General features: G+C 46.2%; 1 protein-coding gene across 1 annotated transcript; it reads right to left on the bottom strand.

The window, feature by feature from the left end:
* Window positions 1–11269: 11269 nt before the first annotated feature.
* On the bottom strand, window positions 11270–13382 carry LOC128804073 (uncharacterized). The gene is made up of 3 exons (XM_053971518.1): window positions 12660–13382; window positions 11840–12204; window positions 11270–11638 (listed from the first exon to the last, which is right to left on the bottom strand). The coding sequence occupies exons 1-3, from the start codon at window positions 12778–12780 to the stop codon at window positions 11342–11344; spliced, it is 783 nt and encodes a 260-aa protein (XP_053827493.1). The 5' UTR covers window positions 12781–13382; the 3' UTR covers window positions 11270–11341.
* Window positions 13383–26184: the final 12802 nt, after the last annotated feature.

Raw genomic sequence — 26184 nt, 5'->3', positions numbered from 1 at the left:
AAATACAATACCACCTCCTCTGACACTTCAAGCATCGGAGGAGAACCCAAGCTGTGTGCCAGTCTGGCTTCTAGCAAAAGGTTGTCAATCTGCACACAAAACAGGGGATTACCCCTTCCAGACCCTACCTCAAGGGGTTCCTAAGCACCCGTTCAACTGGTGGATGTTCCCAGTCAAAGGCTAGATAGCAACTTGTTCAACTTTGGTATATCCCTCTCAAGAATACTCTGTCTCTCTCTCTGTCCTCCTGCTCTATGACTACCAAGTTCCCTGATGGATGAAGAGACTGACTTGGTTCAAGCTGAAACCAGCTGTGGAGAGCCTGTCTGGGAGGCCAGGCTCCCTCGGCCTGGGCTTGGAGTTCTGCAGCCACTGTGGGCAGATTGCCTCTCACTTGTAACAAGAACCAAACAGCAAACCCCATAATGCAAAGGAGCTCTCAGTGACATCTTTTAACGCTAAAGGGCAGTGCTATAGCACAACAGAACTCTTAGCCTAGCCGGGTTGGCTGGCTACTTTTGCAAGCCTTTTACCAACCAGTGATGCTTGTAAGCGGTGCTCGTAACTCTCACCTTGTACCATGCTCCCACTAGCTGCACTATCAGCTAGCGGCGTTCAAAGCAGCTCCCCAAACCACGGCTTGTGCCTGCGCGCCTGCTGTGTTATCAGCTAGGCTGCGCCTAAAGCACCTTTGCAAGCCCCGACTTAAGCCCCGTGCCACGCTCCCCCCACTCGCCAGGGACAGCCCGTGCCACACATGCGCACCACCCACTCTATCAGGTAGTGTGGACTGCTAGCTGCCCCACGTATGCGCTCTCCAGCACCGTCGGGCCGCGTCTCTGTATCTTAGTAACGCCGCACCGTGCTTCACGATTTCACTCACACATACACACACACACACACACACACACACACACACACACAAGCACGCACGTCCAGATGTAACAGACACACCACACCGAAACTGGGACACACCACACTGCAATCGGGACACAACACACAAGACACTGAAATCGCAATTTCTCCCTCCCCGAGCTGCGCTATCAGCTGGGGAGGTCCTCCCGCCTTTTCCTAGTCTGGCTTCTAGTTACCCGCTGGTTATTCCCCTGGAGCTCAACATTCAACTCGTCCCTCTCCGAGTCATCTTGTACCAAGTCATCTTGTACTGGGGCAGAGGGTTCAGGATGTTGTGGTGAATGTGGAGGTAGGGGTGGAGGGGGAGGAGGTATGTAGGGTGGAGGGGTGGAATCGAGTAAGTCTGTATCCTCTTTCAATCTTTTCTTCTTCTCCCTAGTACTAAGTGCAAACAACTTAGTGCGAATTTTCCCCACTATCTAGAGGGAGGCATACTTGCTTTCCTCTAAGTTCAAGGGCTCTTTAGAACTCACATAAATATTTAAAGCCTGACATATCTAATCCTCAAATGAACCAAACACTGGCCAGTACAAATGGTCTCCTCTTATTTGTTTCCCTCCCCAAACCTCTATGCAGTAGTGCACCATTTTCACCTTGTCCTTTCCTTTCCTGGAGGGGAAGGCATCCCAATTTTTAATCATTAGTCCTAATGGGCTATCTGGAGGAATTTGGGGAAGCTTTACAGGGGTTCCCCCACCCATGGGACCAGAGGGCTTGCTTTTCCTCTGTCCCATCTTCCTGAGTGCCTTCTTACATACACCTCCACGCTTCCCTCAATTCGTGGCCCAGCCCGTTGCTGGGTGTGGGAAACGCACTACTATGAGGTCCACACTCACGTCGTCTCACAGAGACGTCTCACTCATCACACTCCAGGATCCCAACCCCAACCGAGCAGCCCCCATTCCCTTTAAATGGAGCAACCTCAGTAGCCCCGAAGGACCACTGAAAGGTACTTATACAGTCCTGTGTCTTTGCCCGGGACTTCGTGTACAAAGATTAAGGGGTTGCCGGCTATTCTTTGCTTGCCACCGAATTTGGGTTCGTTGGTAAGGGTCCCAGAGGGAAGACTCCTGAGCAGGGCTCGCTGCCAAGGCAGCTATCAGCTGCCCCATGAGGAGCTTCCAACGGATAGCCCTTATCCGAGTCACGGCACCAGATTGTTATAAATTGAGGCGAATAATTTGTTCAGCCTTTCGAGAGTCAATCAGAAATTTATTGATTACAGCAAGCAATGGCAAGCAAACAGCGCTGGGTGCAGCAGCCGGGGAGTCAGCGCTCTGACAACGGCTCACACCGTTTCCCCCTTCCCACAGTCTTTTTATACTCTTTTTCTTCCGTGTCCGCGGTATCTCTGGGTGTACTCTGCGCTTGCGCCCTCTGTTGCCAGGGGGTCTTCTTCTACTCTCTGGTGGTCATTTGAGGAAGGCTCCTCTCTTCTTCCTCGGTGAAAGTCCACGGCCTTGTAATGATCTTTTCCATATAAGGTTATATGTTATATGCACCTAAGTTCTAGTTACACAATCAGCTTAAGTAATCAACATATTAGCTAGTTTCTGTCTTGCGGTTTTCTGTTATCTACACAAGGCTTCTCCTTTCTGTCTTGATGAACAAAGAGTCCTTTCTAACTTATCACAAAGGCAAGTAGCATCATCTTTGCATAATATTGCCTAATAAATGTCCTAAGATTTGTACAAATGGGAAGATGCAGGTTTGTGCCAGAAGTTGGAGTTTTCCTTTCCATGTCAGAGATTCCACTGGAAAGGAAATCACAAATTCCAAATCTGGAAATCACAGAATCCCAGCATGCTTTGGGCTGGAAAGGACCTTAAAGCTCATCCAGTTTAAACTCCTACCATGCACAGTAACACTTTCTACTAGACCAGGTGGCTCAAGATGTGTCTTTTAGTCAGACTACTCTGGTCAACAGGAAAAGGCAAGGACAGCCTCACCATCTACCAGAATATAACCTTTTTGAGATTTATTCAGAATTTGTAATTATGATACTCTAGCAGAGTATGAGTTCTATTGCACCCAAGATGTTTAACAGCCAGCCCTGATATTTGTAGAATGTCATGTATGTATGTGATAATTCGTGCAAATTAAAATATTCTTATAAAAGTTTCTAAGGAAAACTAAAATATAAAATGCACAAGCCAGCGATGGGGATTGCAACACTGGGTCGAAGCCACCTGGACAAAAGAGGGAGGGCTTCATTTGCAAGCTAATAGATGTGGCCAGCCCGGAGATGGATCATCCATCAAGGTAATCCGAAGAATGGAAGAACGCCTGGACAACGAACACGCGATAAATACCCGAGATCAACCATCAGGAGGATACATCTGAATACCAAACTCTGGGAACATGATCACGGGTGATCATCACTCTCCGAAGGGGTTTTGTTCCACTTGCCACAGTGAAAGAACTCCACATGAATGGGTACAGCCCAGAAAAGAAAAAAGGGACTTTTGCCCCAGGCAAGAAAAAACCTATAAAAATCACACGGACAGGAGAGTTGGTGTGAAGCATAGGGGAACCTCTGCTGCAGTGGTGGAACCTGTGTCTGACCCAGCACCGATCCCAGGCTCAGCACTGACCTTTTTGATAGTGGTTTTTCATTGTTATTTTCTAAATTTATATTTGGACTATTTAATAAATTTCCTTTCATTAATAAATTGGAGCATTCCATTTATAACATAGAATAAATTATTCCATGAGCAGAAATGTCCAAACCTGCCTTCTTAAAGAAAACTTATCTACTAAGATGTAGATTTTAGCGAGATCTTATGTTTGAGTTTGTGTCTTTATGAAAGTGCTCTGTTCTCAGAGTGAAATCACTGCTAATTATGCAGCTCATAAGGAGCAGAAATACCTTTTTCAGACTTGCTTAATTAGATCTATTTTGTATTTGTTTTCAAACTTTAATTTTTTTTTTTCCAACATGGATGAAAGTAGCCAAGAGAAAAAGTTATTGTGGGTAAGGTGGACAGATACACACTGATACATATGTATGTATTCAAGAAAGTGGTATTTGCTTCATTTCCTTTGGTACACGGAGCAGAAAAGCAATGTAAAAAATGAGCCAGTTACATATGTATGAAATGTCTGAAACTGTGATTGCTGCATTTCTACAATGACCGAAGAAGATTTCCAAGTATACTTGTTTTAATAAAGGATGAAGACCCAGACTCAGAGATGTATGAGAGGTTCAGAAAGTCCAAAAGCCAAATTTTCCTTGTAGTTAAAGCCATGATGTTACCATTTACTTCAGACTAGACTACAATCAATTCTCCATTACCCAGAAAAATGGGAGGGCTGAGATGGCATGGAAAAAGTAAAAAAATGCCCAAAGCACATAAATAATGAGTCCTGAAAAGCATAAAAAGGCCAGAGCTCTGCAGTGGTTAATCAGCTTGGATCAATAACCAAGATTGTCCAAGCAGATGCACCAGCAAGGTCTGGTCAGTGTACTGAACAGTTTCCACATGTTCCCCAGAGATGCGGGCAGGGCCTTCTTAGTTCCCATGGCAACACTAAAAAAACTACTAACTCTAGCTAAGTACCGATATTGAAATGCTAATTAGCTAATTACTCTGTTTGTTTTCTCTAAACTACCTGGAGATAACTGGCCTCCCACCCCTCCACACTGCCATTCTGGGACTAACATGCAAATAAAAACCCCTTAGGATCATGGGAGTATTTTTAGGAGATAAAAAGGACTATAAATCAAAAACTGAACACAGTAGAGGAGTCTAGACAAATGCCCTAGCTGAGGAAGAGGGAAACGCACCCCCTGATTGACTTTTACCTGTCGCCATCACCTAAGAAAGAATAGACTATGTTAGGCTGTGAGAAGCAGGGAGACAGAGAGGGAGAGAGAGCCCTGGTGCTGCCACCATGGAAGGAGCGGGGACAGCTGTTGTTCTGGACTTCAGCAACAGACTCTGCACACCATGCCTCCTCACTCTCGGGCCACTGGTGTGCCACAAGGAAAGAAGAAAGGACAGCTGCTGCTCGGGACTCCAGTGACAGACTCTGCACACCTCCTTCCTTTTGGCCGCCTGGGAAAGCTACAACTGCGGGGGCGAGCTCTGCGTCAAGTCCCCTGCCCAGCTGATCTTTTTAATAAAGAGCTGAACATTAATAAAGGCATTAGCCCTGTTCATTTCAGTCAGGAGGGTCTTCTCTGATGTGGGTCAAATCCCACATCACATAACCAGTCCAAGAACAGCATGGATCTTTCTGTAAAACTGAGCTAGGCTTGTCTGAACTCAGAATGACTGCATGCAGGCAGCTCAGATCTCCTAGCCTAATCCAGGCTGAGACTTAACAGCATTTCTTTATGTCTCATGACCAAAATATCAAGTGTTCCAGTTATAAACTAAAAAAATGAGAAGAAAAAAAGACAATATAGTTTAGGCTTATTTCATTAATACAGCAACATGGCTAAATGTCCCACATTTGGTCAGTAAGCTCATATAAAATAAGTGAGGTCATTTTAGGTAAAGGAAGAAAATGCAGTGTGAAAATGACAGCATTTTTTCTAGCCTTAGATGCCTCACAGATACTAATCATTTTTTTCATTTCTCATAACCTACATCGTTGCTGAGTCATCATTTAAGGAGGCCCTGTTATATATGCAATTTGTGCAGGTGGGGGTGCATGTAATAAATTGTAGTTATGAATGTTATACACTGTAGCCATAAAATGTTTTAGAGTTGCTGTAAAAAAAACAGGGCAAAAAACAGATTAAGTTGCCAAGCACCTAATTAGCATTTTAAAAGCCCTAGCCAGCAGAAATCAATGACCGAAAAAGCTGGCTCTTAGGTCACACCCAAGCGAATCACAGGCAAGTGGCGTAGAGGCTGGGACCTGGACTCAACACCAAGAGGGAAGACAAGGAGGGGAACATCTGGACTCATCACTAGCTGATGATCTGCTGCTCAGAAGACATTAGGGGCCAAAATGCCTTCTCTGTGAGAGAAGACTGCATGAATATGCAGCTTGCCACAATGACTTATAGCCAAAGGTGAAATAAAAGTATAAAAACCCTCTGCAGAAATACAATGGTGTGCAAACTTGAAGGAGGCACAGACTCTGTCGGTTTGCACCCAGAGCTGCTCTGTAGAGTGTGGGTGAACCCTGACCGAGCTGCGGTCGGGGCAAATTCGAACTCTAAATTGTTACGTGATCGCAAATAAATTTAGTTATTAATTATTAATTCGGATTGGCTTGTCTCTATTTACAACAGCCCAAAATTACAGAGCACTTTCTGACTGTCCAGAAAGTAAAACAAGATACAAACTTGTTGACAGTAGCATTTTGTTATCTTTCTTATGGAAGCAAAGCTCAACCGTGTAAAAAATCCACAAGGTGAAATTAATTTGTCGGCCAAGGGGAGATAAGAACTCAAATGATCAAATCTGTTGGTGACCTGATGAGCAACACTCTTCAAGTTGTTGTGATCTCTCCTGTGCCTTCATTTCCCACTTTTATAATGCATTTTAAAAACTAACAACAATGATGTGAAAAACAACTGTTCACTTTTAAAATTTAAAATATTTATTAAACCTTAACAAAAATACAACAAAAGGACTGCATAAGGAAAAATTTGCAGCGCTGGGAACTGCCCTGGTGGGTACTACATGGTGGGTTCATCTTCAAGATGGATGTTCCCTCTTTTATACTCGGGGCGGGGGGGTTGCATCAGCCAACCCTGGCCCTGCCGAGCCGTGGGGGCTTTTAGCCACTCGGCACAAAGCTCGGATAGCTGGTACATCTGAGGGTCCACCAGAAGAACGGGAGGGACACTCGGGCTGCTGAAATCCTGCTCGTTTATTGAAGGGTCGCAGAAGGGGCAAACAGGGAGACAACGAAGCAGAAGGGAGGCAGATTCCGAGAGCCCCGAAGGGCGGGGTGAGGATTCTTTTACTGCGTAGGGGTAGGAGGGTTTAGCATTCGAGGGTACAATCGGGAGAAGGCTAAAGGGAGGGGAAATATAACATTAACCATTGGGGAAAAGGGAAAGGAGTGTTCTTGGTGGAAGAACCAAAGGAAAAACGTGGAACAGAGAAGATTCTAGGTAAGGGGCAGACTTGAACAATAACTGACAGGACAGGGGGAGGGTACAATTCTCTTCCAAAAGGGGGTGGAGAACTCATACAACTGCTGTTTCCCATGGCAACCCTAGACTGACTTCCCCAACCCCTCCTCCTACATCTCCCCCGTTTTTATTTATTAAATAAGCACTTCCCAATGTTTTAAGCAACATACGTCTAAACAAAAATAAAGCAACCGAGATAATGAACATTATCAGAAAGATCCAAAAGAGTCCCTTGAGGATGATAGCAACCCACCCTGGGACACCCCATTGAGATAGTAGTTTATTCACAGGATCTACAGTCGAGGTCTCAGTCTTGAGGTCGTCAACTTGCTCTTGGATCCGCTGGATATTAGCTTGGATGGATGTGCTCTTTGATGCCAGATTGAAGCAGCACATTCCTTCAAAGTCCTCACAGCCGTGGCCATGGGCGAGCAGTAAGAAGTCAATAGCAGCCCTATTTTGCAGTGTGGCGTGCCTGGTGACTTCTTCGTCCGCTAGCAGGTCGGAAAGGGCAGCGGACGTGGCGTTGGCCTGCTTACTGAGCCAACACTCGAGGTGAGAAAGCTCACCGAGGGCCTTTGCTGCAGCATACCACGGTAAAAATATGGATACTGTGACTCTCTTCGTCTTTCCCCAATTGTAAATTTTTGAATCACAATTTTCGTCGAATTGGTTATAGGATCTCTTTTTGCGAGCCAATTTATTTTCATTTTTCCAATTTAAAATTTGGGTTTTGTTCGGTGTCAGTGTGGTAAGCTGGCCAAGGCTGCAGGGGCCTCCCTGGATTTGGGAGGGAATCCCTGCCCACACCCTGTCACCACAGATGAGAAAAACCCCCCTGGGGAGCACCCTGGGAACTGAGGAGGACCTAGATAGGATGGTCGAGGTGTAATTGCACCAATTTGCTGCATGGTATCTCCGATCGTGGGGAGATACATCGTGTCTTTTACTTCTTGGGCACCAGCCGGGAGGAGTTTAGCCATTTGATCCCAGTCTTTCTGGGAGGGCTGGTACCTAAACCTGACACAATATGTTGCCTGAGAGGAGCCCAATAGGTCCAATTCTTGGGGCTCCTGTGGTGCATGTGGTAGAATCCTCGTCCACTCATCCCAGGTGTCCACAGGATTAGGTTTTTTTCCTGCATATGGATAGTCGTTTGGCGACGGGGACTCCTACCAGGCACGTGGATAACAGATTGTCCACACTTCCCATGGCCATGCAGAAGTTGTCCTGCTTCAAGGACTTTGCCAGCGTGACCCATATGTTTTCTCTCAGCTGTGGGACTATCCAGCTCCTGACTGGTGACAGCCAGATGATGGCGATCAGGAGCATCAGATGTTTCAGAAGTGTCCTCAAGGCGGCAGTCATCCTCAGCGTCTTGTGATAAAAGAAAGCATAACTTGAATGATAAATTTTCCTCAGTGGTCCCTCCCCAACCTCCCCCGTTTTTATTTATTAAAGAAGCACTAAATAAAATTAGAGAAAAGGGATAAGGATTGAGGGAAAGGGGAGGTTAGGGGAAAGGAAAGGGCACAGGGGGCGATGGGGTAATTGGGTACGTAGAGTTCAGCGGGGGAAAATATCTCCGGGTAATCATGACACGTGTGACGATATTGGGAGGAACGGTCTTTCTTCTCCTCCTCTTCCAGGCAGTGGAAACTCCGTCCAGCGATGAGGTGTTCTCGGTGGTTTGCACCAAGGACACATTGTCTTGCTGAGCTGGCACCTCTACAAAGGGCTTGACATATTTCCCCGGAATCCATATTGGTCCTTTATCTGTAGAAACACAGGCATACCCTCTCCCCCAGGTTATTAGAGGGAAAGGGCCCTGGATAGCTTTGGATTCTGGGTCCTTTATCAAGACTGGTGGCCTCTCGGCGAGTTGCGCTCTGGTGTTATTGTGAAAATGGCGGATAACAGGAGGGTCAGGCTCCCTTTCTGAGCAGTTTAAAAAATTCAGGACATACAGGGCCTTACATAACCTTTCGGCTGGGCTCACTGTAATGTCCGGGTCATGTTGTTGTTCAAGGAGCCTTTTTAGATTTCTATGGGCCCTCTCTATTATTGCCTGTCCTGTAGGATTGTGGGGAATTCCGGTGGTATGGGAAATTCCCCACTGTTGCGCAAACTCAGCGAAGCGCTTTGACGCATAGCATGGGCCATTATCAGTCTTTATGTGAGATGGGACTCCCAACGTAGAGAATGCCATGAAAAGATGTTTAATGGCATCCCTGGTTTTTTCACCTGCATGGACGGAGGCAAACACTGCGCCAGAAAACGTGTCAATAGAGACATGTATGTATTTCATCCGACCAAACGGCTCGAAGTGTGTTACATCTGTCTGCCATATCTCTAGTGCTCCCAACCCTCGGGGATTTGTCCCAGTAATGAGGGAAGGGAGAGCAAAAGATTGGCAGCTCGGGCAGGTAGAAACAATGGCTCTTGCCTGTGCTATCGAGATCTTAAATTGTCACACAAGAGCCGGGGCATTCTGATGGTAAAATGCATGGCTGAGCCGTGCTTGCCGGATTATGTCTGGTAAGGTGGTTGAAGTGGTTGCGGATATTTGTGTTGACATGGCTAGGAGGTCTGCTTTCCGATTACCCTCAGTGATCTCTCCGGGTAAATCGGTGTGTGCCCTTACGTGCATGATATGATAAGGTTGCTCTCTATGGGAAAGTAGCCAAATGAGATCAGAGAGTAAACTGTATAAATTTTTGTTTGAAACTTCTTTGAGGAGGGCACCTTCGGCCCTTTCTGCTACCCCAGCGACATAGGCCGAATCAGTGACCACATTCAGAGGCTGTTGAAATTTTTTGAATGCTCTCACGACTGCGGCAAGTTCAGCGATCTGGGGGGAACCCTCAACCAGTTGGATGTCAGACTCCCACTTCTGACTGTCCAGGTCCTTCCAAGTGATCACCGATTTGTGGGATCTGCCCGACCCATTGGTGAACACTGTGAGAGCACCTGGAATTGGTGTTTTACTTCTAAACATTCTTGGGGCCAAATGCAATGTATCCTTAAACAATTTATGCTTAGGATAGTGAGCCGAAATTTGTCCGGGGAAGCTGTCCAAAGCAATGAGCAAAGTTTCATTAGTTTGCATCAACGAGTCCAATTGATCTAATGTAACAGGTAAGTAAATGCACGCAGGATCACACCCTGCGAGGGTTCGGAGGCGGTGTCGTGCCTTCATTATTAAAGTGGCTAGCAATTCTGCAGGGGTCGTGATCGTCCTAGAGGGCTGGTGTGGTAGGAAGAGCCACTCTAAGATGACCAGGGGATCAGATGCTCTGTTTTCCCACTGGAAGAGAAGTCCATGGAGGTGGGGGCACTTACCCAACACCGCGAAGTTCACGGGAAGGGTCCGGACCACACGGTGTGCCTGGCGAGACTTCAGAGCAACAGCAACCCGTTGCAGGGCTTCCCGCGCGGCAGGTGTCAGCTCGCGCGGTGAGGCGAGGTCTCCGTCGCCTTGAAGCAGACAGAAGAGAGGTGACAGCTCCTCAGTCGTCAGTCCCAGGAGGGGGCGGATCCAGGTGATCGTTCCGCACAGCTGCTGAAGGTCTCGCAGAGTCTTCGGATCCTCGTTGATGGTCAGTGTCTGTGGCGTCACTGTCCTTCCTGTGATGAGGAATCCGAGGTACCTCCATGGTGCTGAGAATTGGATCTTCTCTTCTGCTATCTGGAGCCCTGCAGCTTTGATAGCCTTAATAGTCTTGTCCAGTGTAGCCTTTAGGTATGTCGAGTCAGAAGCACAAACTAGCACATCATCCATGTAATGCAGGATGATGGCCTCAGGGAAAAGCCGACGCACAGGTGATAAAATCTGCGCTACAAAAGTCTGACAGAGCACAGGGGAATTTTTCATCCCCTGAGGCAGGGATGTCCAATGATATCTTTTAAAAGGTTCAGCCCTATTCAATGATGGTACAGAAAAAGCGAACCTGGGAGCATCCCCGGGGTAGAGCGGAATGTTAAAAAAGCAGTCTTTGATGTCTATCACTGCTAGCTGCCAGTCTCTGGGGAGCATAGAAGGTGACGGAAGGCCTGGTTGAATGGGACCCATATCTTCTATCACATCATTAACCCTTCGCAGGTCTTGGAGCAGGCGCCACCTGTCTGTGCCAGGTTTTCTAATTACAAAGACAGGGGTATTCCAAGGGCTGGTAGAAGGTGTTAAATGCCCAAGTTTCACTTGCTCGTCTATTAATTTATGAAGCGCACTCAATTTTTCTGATGGAAGGGGCCACTGATCCACCCAGACCGGTGTGTTGGTTTTCCAGGTCAAGGGTGGGGAAGTGCGCTCTGCAGTGGCCCACACTAAAAATCCCACGAAGGGCTAGGGATGTCGAGGCGGGCTCCCCATTGGGATAAAACATCCCTTCCTAATAATAGTATGTTTGAAGAGACAACAAAAGGTCTCACCGTTGCCAATTGTCCTTCCGGACCTTCCACGCACACAAGATGCCTACTCCTCAGAGAGTGGACCGCTCCGCCCACACCAGAGATCCTGCCGCAAGGGGGCACAAGCTCCCAGTCGCTGGGCCACCTCGCCTGGGGGATGATGGTCACATCAGCTCCTGTGTCTGCCATGAGCCGCATCTGCACCGACTTTCCCTGGAAAGAAAGTTTGGCATCAATTAATGGTCTTTCTTTACATACATTTTGGGTGAAGAAAACATGTCTCTCTGTGTCCGGGTCATCGTGGGTGTCCAGTACGTAAAGCAAAGCAAAAGGATCTCCTTTCCTTAAAGTAAATGGCGGGTGGTTACAAATGACAGAGACGGTGATCTCCTCTCCTGGTGGAAAACACACTACCTCAGGTAAGATGGTGATTTCATTCGGCATGTTGAAAGAGTCTTCTAAGATGAGCACGGTGGTGTCCCGACAGTCGTGGAGGGGGCCCAGGAACCCAGCAGGAACTCTCGTCAGGTACTCATCCTGGAGAGAGATGGTGACGCTGCTGCGGAGGACCCGACGATTGCCCTGATTTAGGGTACCTGTCCGGTGGAAGAGGCGGAGTCCGTCCTCGTGGCTGCGCTGAACTGCTGGACTTGGCCGCGCGGCCACTCGTCCTCCCTGATGGTCGGAAGGCTGGGATGCTGAGAAGGGCCACTTGGTGTCGTCGCGCGGCCCCTCCTCGCGCTCCGCCGCCAGTTTCCCGCTGGCTGGTACCCTTGTCGCTGTAGATGAAACTGGTGATCTTGATAAAATGGGTTCCTAGGATATGGTCTTGGGGGGGGCAAGATAGGTTGTTGAATCTGTGGCCAGTGGGGACAGTTCACCTGGATGTGACCCAGCTGACCACAGTTAAAACAGCGCGTATTTTGTAAGTTTATCATGGCCTCTCCCACCCCTTTGCTGACAGCCAGGGCCACCGTGTGCTCCATTGACATTGCCTTTGTGCAAGCCTCCACCATCTGAGAGATGATGGGCTCAGGGTCCTGAGGTAGTGCACGGAGAATCTTTTTTGTTTCCGAATTAGAATTAGAAATGGCCATCTTTCGTAGAAGCTCTGCACGAGCTTCTGCGTTGTCTATTTGTCTCTCAATGGCCTCTTTCAGTCTATCAACAAAAGTAATAAAAGTCTCCTCAGGCCCTTGCATGATAGAAGAAAAGTTTTGGAGGGGGGTCTTACCATCCGGTATCTTCAGGAGTGCCTCCTTTCCCGCTGCTGCTATGTCCTGAAGCAGCTCCTGTGCTAGTAGAATTTGGTCCTCCGGACTGCTGAACTCCCCTTCTCCAGCAAGGGCTTCCATTGCCTCATCCCCCACTCCCACCACCTCTGCGAGATCATACTTGCGCAGGAGTGGTTTCAACAGTTTTTTCCAATGAATCTCCCAGAGGTCGCATTCGGTGGGAGAAAACAGTGCCTTAGCAATATACTTTAAATCATGGGGGACTAGCAAACGTCCAGCAAATGTTAAGTCCAGCACATTTTTAAAGAAAGGCGAGTTTCTGCCGTAATCTTTGGCAGCCTTCCTTAACTCCTTCACCTCAGCGTATGGAATTTGCTCCCACTTTGGCTCCCTCCCCCGCCGGAGGATGACCGGTGCCGCAAAGCTGCCCAAGTCCCGTGCCAATTCCAAATCCCCATCCTTAATTGCCTCCTCTCTGATCTTTGCCCAACCCCCCCCCCCGACTTGTTGGAATGCTGGGGGCTGCCACTCTCCTCATCCTCTTCCGAGGATGAAGCAGGCTGGGTTAGGGCACGGTGCCTCCCCCTGGCCGGTGGGTCCCGGAGACCGTGCTTCTGACAGGCCAGGATGGCCTGCTTCCGGCCAGGCTTCTTCCTGGTTCCGGTAGAGTGGGAACTGGCAGTGGCAGAAGAGGAGGAGGCGTGTCCCGACCCACCCACCGGGGTGTGACTTTCTGGTGGGGGGTTCCCACCCACGGGGGCTGGGCCCACTTGGGGGCTGGTCCCAGCCACAGGGGGCCCACCCAGGGGTGTGGTCAGAGGGAAGGAGGGGACGGTCCCGACGCAGGGGCGGCACTCGACGGAGGGGGGGGAGGAGGCGGGGGCGAGATGGCAGGAATTTTCTGGAGTGAAGGAGAAGGAGGGGCGCCATCTTGGGGCTGGTCTTTTTCCGCCATGAGGCAGGCGCCATTTTGTCCTATTTGTTCAGTTAAGTCCTCTAAAGAGCAACAGGGTTTCAAACTAGGATTAGGGTCTCTGGGGTGGAGGGAACAGGAATGACGTGTGTTGGGGTGGCCAGTCCCAACACACGAATGGGACAGGGAGGATCGGGAAGCAGCAGAGAGGCGGCAGCAGCTCTGTGCCAATGTATGGCAGGATCTGTCTCCCGATCCGCCCTTAGGGGAAGAGGGAATAGGATTGCGGGGGGAGGAACACGAGGTAGGTGAACTGGGGACCCAACTCTCTCCCTTCTTTTTTAACAAATTAAGAATGGAATGAAAAAGCGGAAAAAAACGACCGACTGAAATCCTCCCCTGAACTTGTAAATCGTAAATCTTTCTCCCAACTCTTCCCCAGAAATCCGGCATCAAAACATCTTCCCATGTAGTAGCAGGAAAATGTTCAAAAATAAATTTAACAAAAGGCTTTAAATCTCTCTTATTAAAAGAAATGTTCCCTAAAACAAGGTGGGACTTAATTTGGATATAAAACTCCCGTTGAGCTGGAGACAGGCGGTTGCCCATTATATCAGGTCTCACAGCTAAATCACCCTCTTCGAAAAGGAAAAAAAACCCAAAAAAACAAAAAAGGGAGTTGAAGCCTAGTCAGGCGTAAGAAAAAGCGAGATAAGCATACCTCTGAAGGACACAGGCATAAAACGGGGACATCGAAGAGGGGTCTGGTGGAACTTCTGCTGGTCCGAGGGCGTTGCCGCTGCCGCGCAGCTTGAAAGTCCGTCGGTTATCAGCAGAACCCAGGAGACAGAAGCCTTCCGAACTGAAAGGGCGACTGTCCCTGGAACTGGTCCCGAACGCCGCTTGCAATCCTGGAGAAGGCTGGTCACAGAGCAGGCAATCTCCAGGAGACGGTCAAGGAATGGACTCGCTGGTGTCCGTCCCTGTTCGGGCAGCCAGTAGCCGAGCCGTGGGGGCTTTTAGCCACTCGGCACGAAGCTCGGATAGCTGGTACATCTGAGGGTCCACCAGAAGAACGGGAGGGACACTCGGGCTGCTGAAATCCTGCTCGTTTATTGAAGGGTCGCAGAAGGGGCAAACAGGGAGACAACGAAGCAGAAGGGAGGCAGATTCCGAGAGCCCCGAAGGGCGGGGTGAGGATTCTTTTACTGCGTAGGGGTAGGAGGGTTTAGCATTCGAGGGTACAATCGGGAGAAGGCTAAAGGGAGGGGAAATATAACATTAACCAGTGGGGAAAAGGGAAAGGAGTGTTCTTGGTGGAAGAACCAAAGGGAAAACGTGGAACAGAGAAGATTCTAGGCTAAGGGGCAGACTTGAACAATAACTGACAGGACAGGGGGAGGGTACAATTCTCTTACAAAAGGCGGTGGAGAACTCATACAACTGCTGTTTCCCATGGCAACCCTAGACTGACTTCCCCAACCCCTCCTCCTACATGGCCCCTCCCAGAGTCTGTTAGGCAGCTCTCCTTTGCCGTTTATTGGTGGAGACTCCTTTCTTGTAACTTGATTGGAGGGTCAGGTGTTGTCATGCTGTGCCCCTTTAGCAACAAGCTTTTCCATTCCCAACTGCCCCATGGAAGGGGCACATGTGCACACCTTCTTTTTACCTGTCCTAGACAACCCAGGCTGTCTGATGGCAATAATACAGAGGGGGGGAAAGGGAACTATGGGGAGAACAGAGGACATCTAAACTACAATAACAACTATACATCACTAAAGCTTTTCTTAATATTCACACGATAGTCATCCCTTAATTGTGAGAGCCAATCATCTCATTATCCATCTATAACAAATGATATATAATAGCTAGGCATTTTATGTAGGGTGGTGAGGCCCTGGCACAGGTTGCCCAGAGAAGCTGTGGTTGCCCCATCCCTAGCAGTGCTCAAGGCCAAGCTGGAGGGGGCTTGTAGCAACCCTAGTGGAAGGTGTCCCTGCCCCTGTAGGGGGCTGTAACCAGGACATCTTTTAGGCCCCTTCCAACCAAAACCATTCTGGGATTCCATGATTAATTTTATAAAAGCATGCTGCTGAGTATTCTTTTTAAGAGTTTGCTCAATTATATACATTTAAAGAAAATCTGATCCTCCTTTCAGAAAGGGAAAGAAATTACCATCAATCGCTACTACTTTTTGTTATGTTCTCTACAACCCAACAATTTCAGATTCCCCATTGGCTTAAGTAATATGAATCTCAACACACTGTTGTCTAATTAATCACAGTTTCTGGGTGCTAATAGAATATTCTGTCTCACCACAGTTATTTTTGTCCTCAAAGACAATGGAAGAGAGAAGAAAGTAAGCTTGGAAGCCTCAGCTGTGAGATGGCCCAAGTAAGAGCTATGACTTTCCCAGAGAAATGATTTGTATGCAGCTCAGGTCACCAGGACAAAGCTGTGTTTCTCAGCTCTTTAGGAGCTCATAGGAAATGAGTGGAGCAGTCTTGCTGTAGTTCTCACTGGGTTATTAACTGCATCTCTCCTTGCATTACTACAACCTGATTGATACAGGCTCTGCAATAATCCCTTTTCTTCAGGACAGTCTTTCATGGGTAGAAGAGGGGTGTTTCAGCTTGGTACTATATGGGAACCAGGGACAGCTACTACAGCTGCTGCTTTTATGAGGTAAACAGTGAATTTCCAGCTTCCCAGAGACTTACACTAGTAATTTTAAAAGTATAATTGGAAAATCAAGGGGAAAACTGCATTTGTTTCAGTCTGCCAGCAATTGAGAAAGAAGTAGAAAAAATCCACTATATTTTTGATACTAAGATGAATGTAACACTGTACATAACTTCAAATTTTAGGGAATTTAAGGATAGCTTAAAGTATCTTCCATGTCTTGCATAAGAGAGAAATAGACTAGATTCTAATATAAGCTAAATTATTTCTTGGCCTTTTTTTGTTTCCCAGTGGCTTAATCAATGGAGTTTGCACTTATCCTAATAGGATATTCAGTGACTCGATTCATTTTCCTGACAAGAGCATCTCTATTTTAATGTCATTCTTCTTCCCTCAGACCACTGCAAATCTTTCTTCCTCCTTAAACACTTTCCCATCACATTTTGCCTCTTGGCTAAGAGAAAAGCAGAAGCCTCAACAATGTCTAGGTGCTGGCAGCTTGTAGAGGAGCTTTTTATACACAGCCTTGTCAGACAGATTGTCACCCAGGACTATTTGTATTTAAATTCGCAAAGATATTTCAACTACTTTTACTAAAGATAGCTTTGTGTTGCCAATCAATAGATATTTCCCTCCCTATTGTAAATAATACATATTCTATTCATCAAATGCTTTTGTTTTACAAATTCTAACAGCTTTTGAGCTGAAGGTATCTTAAGTCAGCAATCATTAAAAATGCATCAATATGCCACTATGTATCGAGTTATGCATCTATTTAAACCCTTTGCTACACTGAGGCAAAAACGCAACAACATAACCTCAGCTAATGAAAAAAATCACTTGTGACATTTTGCAACATATCAAAGAAGGAATTAAACCTGGAACCCTCTGCAATCTTGGGAGGCAGATGAAAACCTTCATCCTCTTTGTGGCTTCCTGTATTGGCAGAGAACATATAAATTTGCTTGCTCAGAACAGGAAGCTAAGGAAAGAAGCAAAGTATTGAAGTTATTGCTCCACTGAGCCACTTGAGTCCTTATCTACGACCACATACATGTTATACAAACGTTGAGTATCTCTAACAAGCTTCTACCATTCAAAGAACATATCCCAGATCAGCGATTAGCAGAATTCTGTCACACTGGGAGCCGATTTGCACTGTATTTTAGGGAATCTTGCATTCTCTCTTTCAAGTTGCACTTTTAACCCATTAACAGACCATCTATTGCTTTAAAATTCAAATCAACTCACCAACAAATTACTTGCTCATGATTTTGACTCATTATTTTTACAAGGCTGGGTATGCTATAAATACTGAGGAAGGAAGTGAATATTAAAGATTATATAATCCTAATGCAAGTATTAGAAATTATATTGATCCTGGAACACCTTGCAAATGAAAGTTTAAACTTACAGTATTGTTGTAGGGTGACAACAGCAACAGAAAAGCAATCTGGTGCTGCATTTGCAAACCAGAAACTAGCATTATTGTCACTGTGCAGTTTTCAGTGAAACTTTGGGCAAAGTCCATGTACTTTAAGAGGTTGAAGTTAACACTGGGGATTAGCAAGACTTGTAGGGACAAATAAAGACAACCCTGTGCAGGGGCAATCAAATAGGGAAAAGAGGAGTCAGACTCTCCCAACTCCTTCATGGTGGTATAACCGTATACCTGCAGCACAGCACGGGGTGGGGAGTCTGTGATCTTGTGCTGGCTGGAACTTCAGAAGCTGCAGCAGCTCAGGCGGAAGCCCAGACTAAGAACAGCTGCATGGAATTTAGAAAGCTGCTTCCCTCTACAGCAGGGAAGTAACTGTAAGCCAGAATACACAGCTGAGTAAAAAGAATAAGAAGTAGAACAGGTAAAAATACAGACAACCTGTGCACAAAACCATGGTTTTTGGGCAGATCTTCACATCAAAGTCCAGTGCTGCAAACACAATGGCTGTCTGGGTTTCCTCATATTGAAGATCTGATAGAACACCTATGAAAATCACCATTCTTTGAATCAGAACCATAAAAAGAAAAAAGATCCCAGTGAAATAGGGAAAATGCAATGTAAATTTGGTCTGACAACTTTTTAATATCATCACAGACATTGTTAACTTTAATTTGTAAAAAGCTAACCTCAAGGGAGGAGCTGGGATGCTGCATTACTGTAATTTAGGGTGGGAGTTAAGTTGCATGTTGGTCACTAGTATTGCTTACTCAGCCTGAATTCATGTGTCCCCAGAGGTCTGACACACACTGCTTGTAGGACTTGGTTATTCCCTACCTCTGCCTCCCAGTTCTTCAGAACAGCAGGTACTTAGGAATAAAAAGAGGATGTATCATCTTTGGAAGGAGGGTCAGGTCTCTCAGGAAGTATTTAAGGGGGTTGCTAGGGCATGTAGGAAAAAAATAGGGAGGCCAAAGCTCAGTTCGAACTTAATTTGGCAACTTTTGTAAAGAATAATAAAAAATGTTTTTACAAATATATTAATGGCAAAAGGAAGGGTAAGACCAACCTCTGTTCTCTACTGGATGCAGGAGGAAACTTACTAACTGCAGATGAGAAGGCAGAAGTGCTTGATACTTTCTTTGGCTCAGTCTTTACTGGGAAGATGGCTTGTCCTCAGGACAACTGCCCTCCTGGGTTGGTAGATGGTGTCAGGGAGCAGAATGGTCCCCCTGTTATCCAGGAGGAGGCAGTCAGAGAACTGCTGAGCCACTTGGATGTTCATAAATCTATGGGACCAGATGGGATCCATCCCATGGTGATGAGGGAGCTGGCAGATGAGCCTGCAAAGCCACTCTCCATCATTTACCAACAGTCCTGGCTCACTGGTGAGGTTCCAGATGACTGGAAGCTGGCCAATGTGACACCCATTCACAAAAAGGGTGGGAATGAGGATCCTGATCATTATAGACCAGTCAGCCTGACCTCAGTACCCAGTAAGGTTATAAAACAGTTTATACTGAGCGTCATCACACAGCACTTACAGGATGGCCAGTGTATCAGACCCCATGTCAGCATGGGTTTAGGAGGGGGAGGTCGTGTTTGACCAACGTTGTCTCCTTTTGTGACCAGGTCACCTGCCTGGTGGATGCAGGAAAGGCTGTGGATGTTGTCTATTTAGACTTCAGCAAGGCCTTTGACACTGTCTCCCACAGCACATGCCTGGAAAAGCTGGCAGCCCACGGCTTGGACAGGAGTACTCTGCTGGGTTAGGAACTGGCTGGATGGCTGGGCCCAGAGAGTGGTGATGAACAGTGCTGCATCCAGCTGGTGGCTGCTCACCAGTGGTGTTTCTCAGGGTTCTGTGCTGGGGCCAGTTCTGTTCAATATTTTTATTGACAACATGGATGAGGGTATCAAGTCTTTCATTAGTAAATTTGCAGATGACACTAAGCTGGGAGCATGTGTCAATCTGTTGGAAGGTAGGAGGGCTCTGCAGAGAAACCTGGAACGGTTGGATGGATGGGCAAAGTCCAATAAGATGAAGTTTAATACGTCCAAGTGCCGAGTCCTGCATTTTGACCAATAACCCCCTGCAATGTTACAGGCTGGAGATGGTGTGGCTGGACAGTGCCAAAGCAGAAAGGGACCTGGGGGTACAGCTGACTGAACATGAGCCATCAGTGTGCCCTGGTGGCCAAGAAGGCCAACGGCATCCTGGCCTGTATCAGGAATAGTGTGGCCAGCAGGAGCAGGGAGGTCATTCTTCCCCTGTACTTGGCACTGGTGAGGCCACACCTTGAGTGCTGTGTTCCAGTTCTGGGCCCCTCAGTTTGGGAAAGACGTTGAGACACTTGAGCGCGTCCAGAGGAGGGCAACAAGGCTGGTATAGGGCTTGGAACACAAGCCCTGAGAGAAATGACTGATGGAGCTGGGGTTGTTTAGCCTGGAGAAAAGGAGACTCAGAGGTGACCTTATCACTCTCTACAACTTCCTGAAAGGTGGTTGTAGTGAGGTGGGGGTTGGTCTCTTTCTCCAGGCAGCAACCCACAGAACCAGAGGACACAGTCTCAAGCTACATCAAGGGAGATATAGGTTGGATATTAGGAGAAAGTTTTTTACAGAAAGAGTGATAAAGTACTGGAATGGTCTGCTGGGGGAGATGGTGGAGTCACCATCCCTGGATGTATTTAAAAAAGACTGGATGTGGCACTTGATGCGATGGTTTAGTTGAGGTGTTAGGGCATGGGTTGGACTCGATCTTGAAGGTCTCTTCCAACCTAGTGGTTCTGTGTTTCTGTGAACCCTGCGGACAGAAGTATCTTGGGGTTCATAGAGTTTTCGTGAATAGATACTTCTGGATACAAATCTACAAAACTAACTCTGTGGGATGAACCTGATGTCCATTTAGGTCTTACACTCAGGTTATCCCAACAACAGGGCTGTAAGGCTTGGAAGAGAAATGTAGCAATAAAAAGAATCATGGAAGCATTTCAGACTTTAAGTATTCTCTGGCAAATAAATTTTTCATAGCAGGAAACCTGCAGAAGTACACTGTCACACTAACAGTACTCTCAGAAAATTAAGGCATATCAACTTTCACCTTGGGAAAGAGACATAAAGTCCATTTCCAGAAGCAAACAGAAAAAGTTATTTTATACCCTATTATTATTACTACCTACTACTATTACTACCCTTTCACTAATATGTGAAAGAAAATCCTGTATTTAAGATACAACTAACTTTTGAAGACAGAGAAAAAAGCAACACTAACACACAAAATTCCTTTAAGAATAATTTATCAGAATACAGATGATATGTTCAACACTAATACAGTATATATAATCTCTGTTAAATGTTCTATAGACATACTCGAAAGCATACTGTGAATAAGACTTGAATAATTAAGAGGATTACTTAAAATATATATGTACACTTCAGAGGCTACTGTGCAGGAAGAACAGTTTTAGGGATTTCTGCACTCTACAACAAAAGATAATTTTTGACATTTCCAAGTAAGTAGTAATGTAAACTATTTTTTATTTTTAAGAAAGTGTTTCTAGTATTACTACTGGGTTTTGAAAACTATTAAGTCTATTTTCTTTCCATTACGTAGAAAGCACTTAAGAATAAGTCTCCACATAAAAACCACCATCCAGCAGACCTCAGTAAGTCCACTTTATAAACAAGTTCTTACCTTCATTTCATTTCAGGATAGCTCCTATGCAAATATACACACATCTAGAAGGTAACAGCCATAACATACTTGTATAGTGCTTCAAATGATACAACCAATATCAATGGAGACTTTGGTCAGAAGTGGCAGCTCACAAATATGTGCTGCTGTGGTGTGGTCTTTGCTTTAAGTTTGTGTTTGCCCACTATTCTCCTCCCTAATCTCCTCCCCTCCCGAGTTACCAATCTCCCCAAGCCCTTCCCTAACTTCCTCCCTCCCAAGTTGTCAATCCTCCCTATCCCTACCCCTTTTTCCAGAGTTTTCCTTGTCTATCTTGTAGTATTCGATACTCCATTTGTTGCTTTGTATTATCCCCGTCCCCTGCTCTCACTGATAGGTTTATAGAATGTTAGTCCTGCCCTAGATTCCTCCCCTGCCATGCCCTCATTGTTTAGTTGCCCTATACCACTCCCCCTGTAAAAACCTCTGCAGACCCCCTGGGCTTTGTCTTGGGGTCCCAGGTTGTGGACCTAATAAATCCATTCAGTTTTACCCCAAGTCCCGTGTCGTCGTTATCTGTTCCTGCGCCGGACCAAGCGATAACTGGGAATAGCAGAGCTCACGGAGGGAAGGTCGCGCCCCTGCTGTCACTGCCCAGCATGATACGACAGTGCACTGCGACAATGTGCAATGGCTAATTTAAATTTAATACTGCCATTCTGGTCTGGCTTGCTCAGAGCCCCAAAAAGGAGTTTAGCATGCTAGTACTTCTGTTTCGTGAAGCAATTTGGAGGAGAAAAGGTCTTTCAGTATTGGGCAGAACATACAATTTTCTTATTAGTTATGTAAGAAGTAATTTTTTTCCTACTGAAACAGATTTTCAGTGTTTTAAAATTCACTCTAACATTATGCAATCGTGCTCCTATACTATTACTACAATTGAAAATGATCCTGCTCTCTTTTTTTGTGTTTCCTTGTATCAGCATGAACATTTATGTGACCTGCGCCACAGATCATATGGCAGTTATCTCAACTAAATCTAACCTGAATTTATTTTAAAAAAGATTACTTATCTGATTAACTCATTTATACAGTTCACTGTCCATGAATGTTGGTGACTGCCAAGTAAAGTCAAACCAATGGGGTGCAGCAGTTATCTTTAGCATTAGCTTAAATGACTACTTGTTGTGGTTTGACATGGAAGTGAATTTTTTTTCAGGAAGTTGTGTCAAACCAATCAGTGGTCAGGTTTGGATATAGGCACCCAGAGTGACCACTGAAAGTATGGACACGCCTCTGAGAACACAGGGGATTAAAAGCAAGAACTCCCAGGAGAACTTGCTCTTTGGTTCTGGTCTTCAGAGAGTGCAGACTCTCCCCTGCCCAGCCATGGGCTGGGTGGGGGAGGGGAAGCCATGCGGCCTTGTAGGTAGGCCAAGGGGGCTGAGGGTCTGGAACTGAGCCAGCTCCTGTGGATGGAAGGGTGGAGAGAAGCGGAGATGCCTTTGTTCCCCCCCTCCCACCCCCAGAGAGAAAGAGACAGAGGGCCTGATGGCACCTGGAGATTTGCCAGCAGAGGAGAAGCAGAAAGTGGGGGGATGATGCCCAGCATGGGAGTCCAGAATGCTGAGCAGAGATTTCAGCCGTCCAGGGAGTCTGAACTTTTAACCCTTTCCAGGAAATGAGGGCTTTGTAAAATATTATTCCTCCTCGATTTGTAGTGGAAGAGAGACAGTCCGGGACCTGAGACGTTAGAAGAAGAAATTTTTAGGTGGGAGGAGATGATGAAGTAGCTTTTGGCTGGACTTTTCTTGTTAGCCATAGACTGAACCAAATTCTCCTGCAATAGAGACTGCATTTTAGGGGGATGCAGTGGTGACCCAAGGAGACCTGCTTCAGCAACTAACAGCACAGGAATGGCAAGAACAGAGGAAAGCTGAGGAGGGAATGGTGATGCCCTCTGTCTTCAAAAAGAAGATGATCTCTGTTCCTGGACCCTTGGCCCCAGGGGAAAATGGGGGGGACTGTAGACCCAAGATGAGAAGCTGAACTGTTGTATCTTTGGGTCCTAAAGCATCCTTAAAGCAGCCCTATGAGCAGTCTGTCCATGCACGGTGGTGAGAGCACTGTGACATGGAAAGGAGGGTGTCACACTGGTAGATTTTCTCTGGGCAGTTGCCATGTGTGACATGGAAACACAGGAGGTGGCAACTGTGTTTCCTGAGGGGTCTGTGGTGCAAGAGAGACTTCTCTCTCCCTTGATAGATTGAGTATTGATTATCTGAAGGGTGGTAATTTGATCAGGAATCCCGGGTGATGTTTCATGGTGGGTGTTTTGGAAATTGGGAGGAGGAGGGGTGTTTTAAAAGGTCTTCATCCTGGATTTAGTCTGTGTGTCTTCTGTAGTAGTAGTTTAATAAAGTTTTTTTCCTTTGTTATTAAGCTTGGGCCTGCTCTGCTCTGTTCCTGATAACATCTCACAGCATTTATTTGGGAAGGTGTATTTTCATGGGGGCGCTGGCATTGCGCCAGTGTCAAACCATGACACTACTCAAAACTACTTCAGCTACATACCCAAGGTAGAATTCAGGCAAACAATTAACACAAATAAACTGATGTTATTGTGATTGGTCAGGAGCACTTGATGACAAGACTTCCTCATGTAAAAGACAGTTTTAATCCTGCTCATACTAAACAAAGAAAGCTTAAAATATTTGAATCTCAAAAGGAATCAAATAAGTAGGGTTTTTTTGTTATTTTTTCTTTATGCACTCTTTTGAAAACTTATACTTTTGGCCATTTCATGTCTTTGGATTATCGTTTCTAGAGCTCAGCACATTTCCAGGACAGTAGGACTTTTTATGTGAAGATACATAAAAGGATGTATCACAGCTGAATTCTTAAAACTACAGCAGTATCACACCTGAAACAATCATCACTTGCCATCAGAATTTGTAATTTCACAGATGTTCTACCTACTTTTAAACAGGACATACTTGGTGAGGGAGGCCTTACCTACTTCCTACCATCTAGTTTTCTGTATCCTGTTTTTTTTTCCTAAACTTTTATTTTTACCTAATAATGGCTTCTGACCAGTACAACCTCTAATTATTTCATTACTTAAAAAGCTTGTGACTTTTACCATTACTTCTTTAACTACCTGAAAGGAGGTTTAGCCAGGTGGGGATTAGCCTCTTCTCCCAGGCAACCAGCAATAGAATGAGAAGACAGGGTCTTAAGCTGTGCCAGGGAAGGTTTAGGTTGTACATCAGGAGGAATTTTTTTCACAGAAAGGGTGACTAGATATTGGAAGGGTCTGCCAAGTGAGGTGGTGAAGCGATACACGGAATAAATAAATAGACTCCATAACCTAGGGTAGTTATGAAGTGGGTAAGTATGTCAGCGCCTGGCACAAGTGAGATAGCTCTCCAAAACTTGTGCCCCGAGCCTCAGTCTGACCCACACCTTTATTCCCAAAGATGTTCCATATGCAATACATTGCACAACTTTTTCATGCATATTCAACCCCTGGCCCCGCCTGTCCTCGCCTCTCATGCTAAATAAGTCCACGCCCTTCTGGGCACGCGTGGTTTGCTGTGGTGGTCGTACGGGGGTCTCTCAGTGGCCCTGAGGCTGAAGATTGTGGTCTTCCTCATGACTGAACTTTTGAACTTTTCCCTCTCTGTGTGTGTGCTTTTGTTCCTTTGGTGCTTACCTGAGTAGGTCTGTCAGTCTTAATAGGCTTGGAGACAGAGTAGCTTCTTTATCTGGGTTCTTTGCCTCCTCTGGTATTGTTCTTTATGCAAGAAGCTTCAGGATTTTGCATTTTCTTATGCCCTTTGTACCAGGCAGAGGTTTCTTAAGTAAAAGGTTAAAATTCAATACATAACTCTACAAGCTAAAATATAAATTCTTAATTCATTTTGTTAAGTAAACTCCAAAAATCTCTGTTTCAGTGGTAGAGTCATCATCCCTGGAGATATTTAAGGAAACCCTGGATGTGCTCTGGTATAGTTGACAAGGTTATGATCCATCATAGGCTGGACTCAATTATTGCAGAAGTCTTTTCTTTTTTAATTGATTCAATGACTCTGTGTGATTATCCATCAGGCTGCAGAGTAACAACATTCACCTAGAGCCAAACAAAAGAAAATAAGAGAACACCATTATTACCTCGATGTCCACCCTATGCCTGGTTTTAAAGCAGACACAGTGTAGCATATATAAAGATGGGAAGCAGCTCCAGGCAAAGGCATGCCAGCCCTGCCCTGCTCCGCTCCTTTCACCCCTCCGTGAGTTTCCTCAGGGAGGGAAACTAAGGGAAGCTTAGCCACAAATGATCAGAACTGTAACAATGAGGTTGGGTGGCTGGCTGGAGACCTGTGGCTGGCGACCAGGAGCTGTAAGCAAAGAGAGGGGGGAAACCAGTCGTGGAGTTAATGGGAGAATGGGAGGTACTGTGCTTGGAGAGTGGGGGTTAGATGAGGAAACTATGTAGGGCTGCAAATACATGAATGAATAAAAAGGGATAATGTGGCAGGAAAGAGCAGGAAGACCAGGCTGACATGAATAAGTTGGACTGGAGAAGAAAGAGCTGTGAGGAGAGAAAAGTGCTTGTCTGTACAAAAAATGTTATGATCCCCTCCCTACTGGGTTTTGGGGTGGCCACGGTGTAAAACATGCACGCTGTAACATGTGCACACACACGCTTGACGTCACACACGAGCACATGGCATTACATGCACGGCGCAACACACGCACGTGCTGTAACACACATGTGGCGTTACACGCACGGTGTAACAAATATGCACATGC

Source organism: Vidua macroura, chromosome 2 (assembly GCF_024509145.1).
Source record: "Vidua macroura isolate BioBank_ID:100142 chromosome 2, ASM2450914v1, whole genome shotgun sequence".
Lineage (NCBI taxonomy): Eukaryota > Metazoa > Chordata > Aves > Passeriformes > Viduidae > Vidua > Vidua macroura.
Note: the sequence above shows the minus strand (reverse complement) of the source record. Positions and strands in the feature narration are given on the sequence as shown.

Bases quoted from the DNA above. Each gene is read 5' to 3' on its own strand.
- LOC128804073 (XM_053971518.1), bottom strand. From the start codon at position 12,780: ATGGAAGCCCTTGCTGGAGAAGGGGAGTTCAGCAGTCCGGAGGACCAA. The intron at 12,205-12,659 runs GTAAGACCCCCC...TTTCATCTACAG, and splicing joins ACTCCTGAAGATACCGGATG to CGACAAGGGTACCAGCCAGC. The intron at 11,639-11,839 runs GTAGTGTGTTTT...CTTTCTTTCCAG, and splicing joins AAATCACCATCTTACCTGAG to GGAAAGTCGGTGCAGATGCG.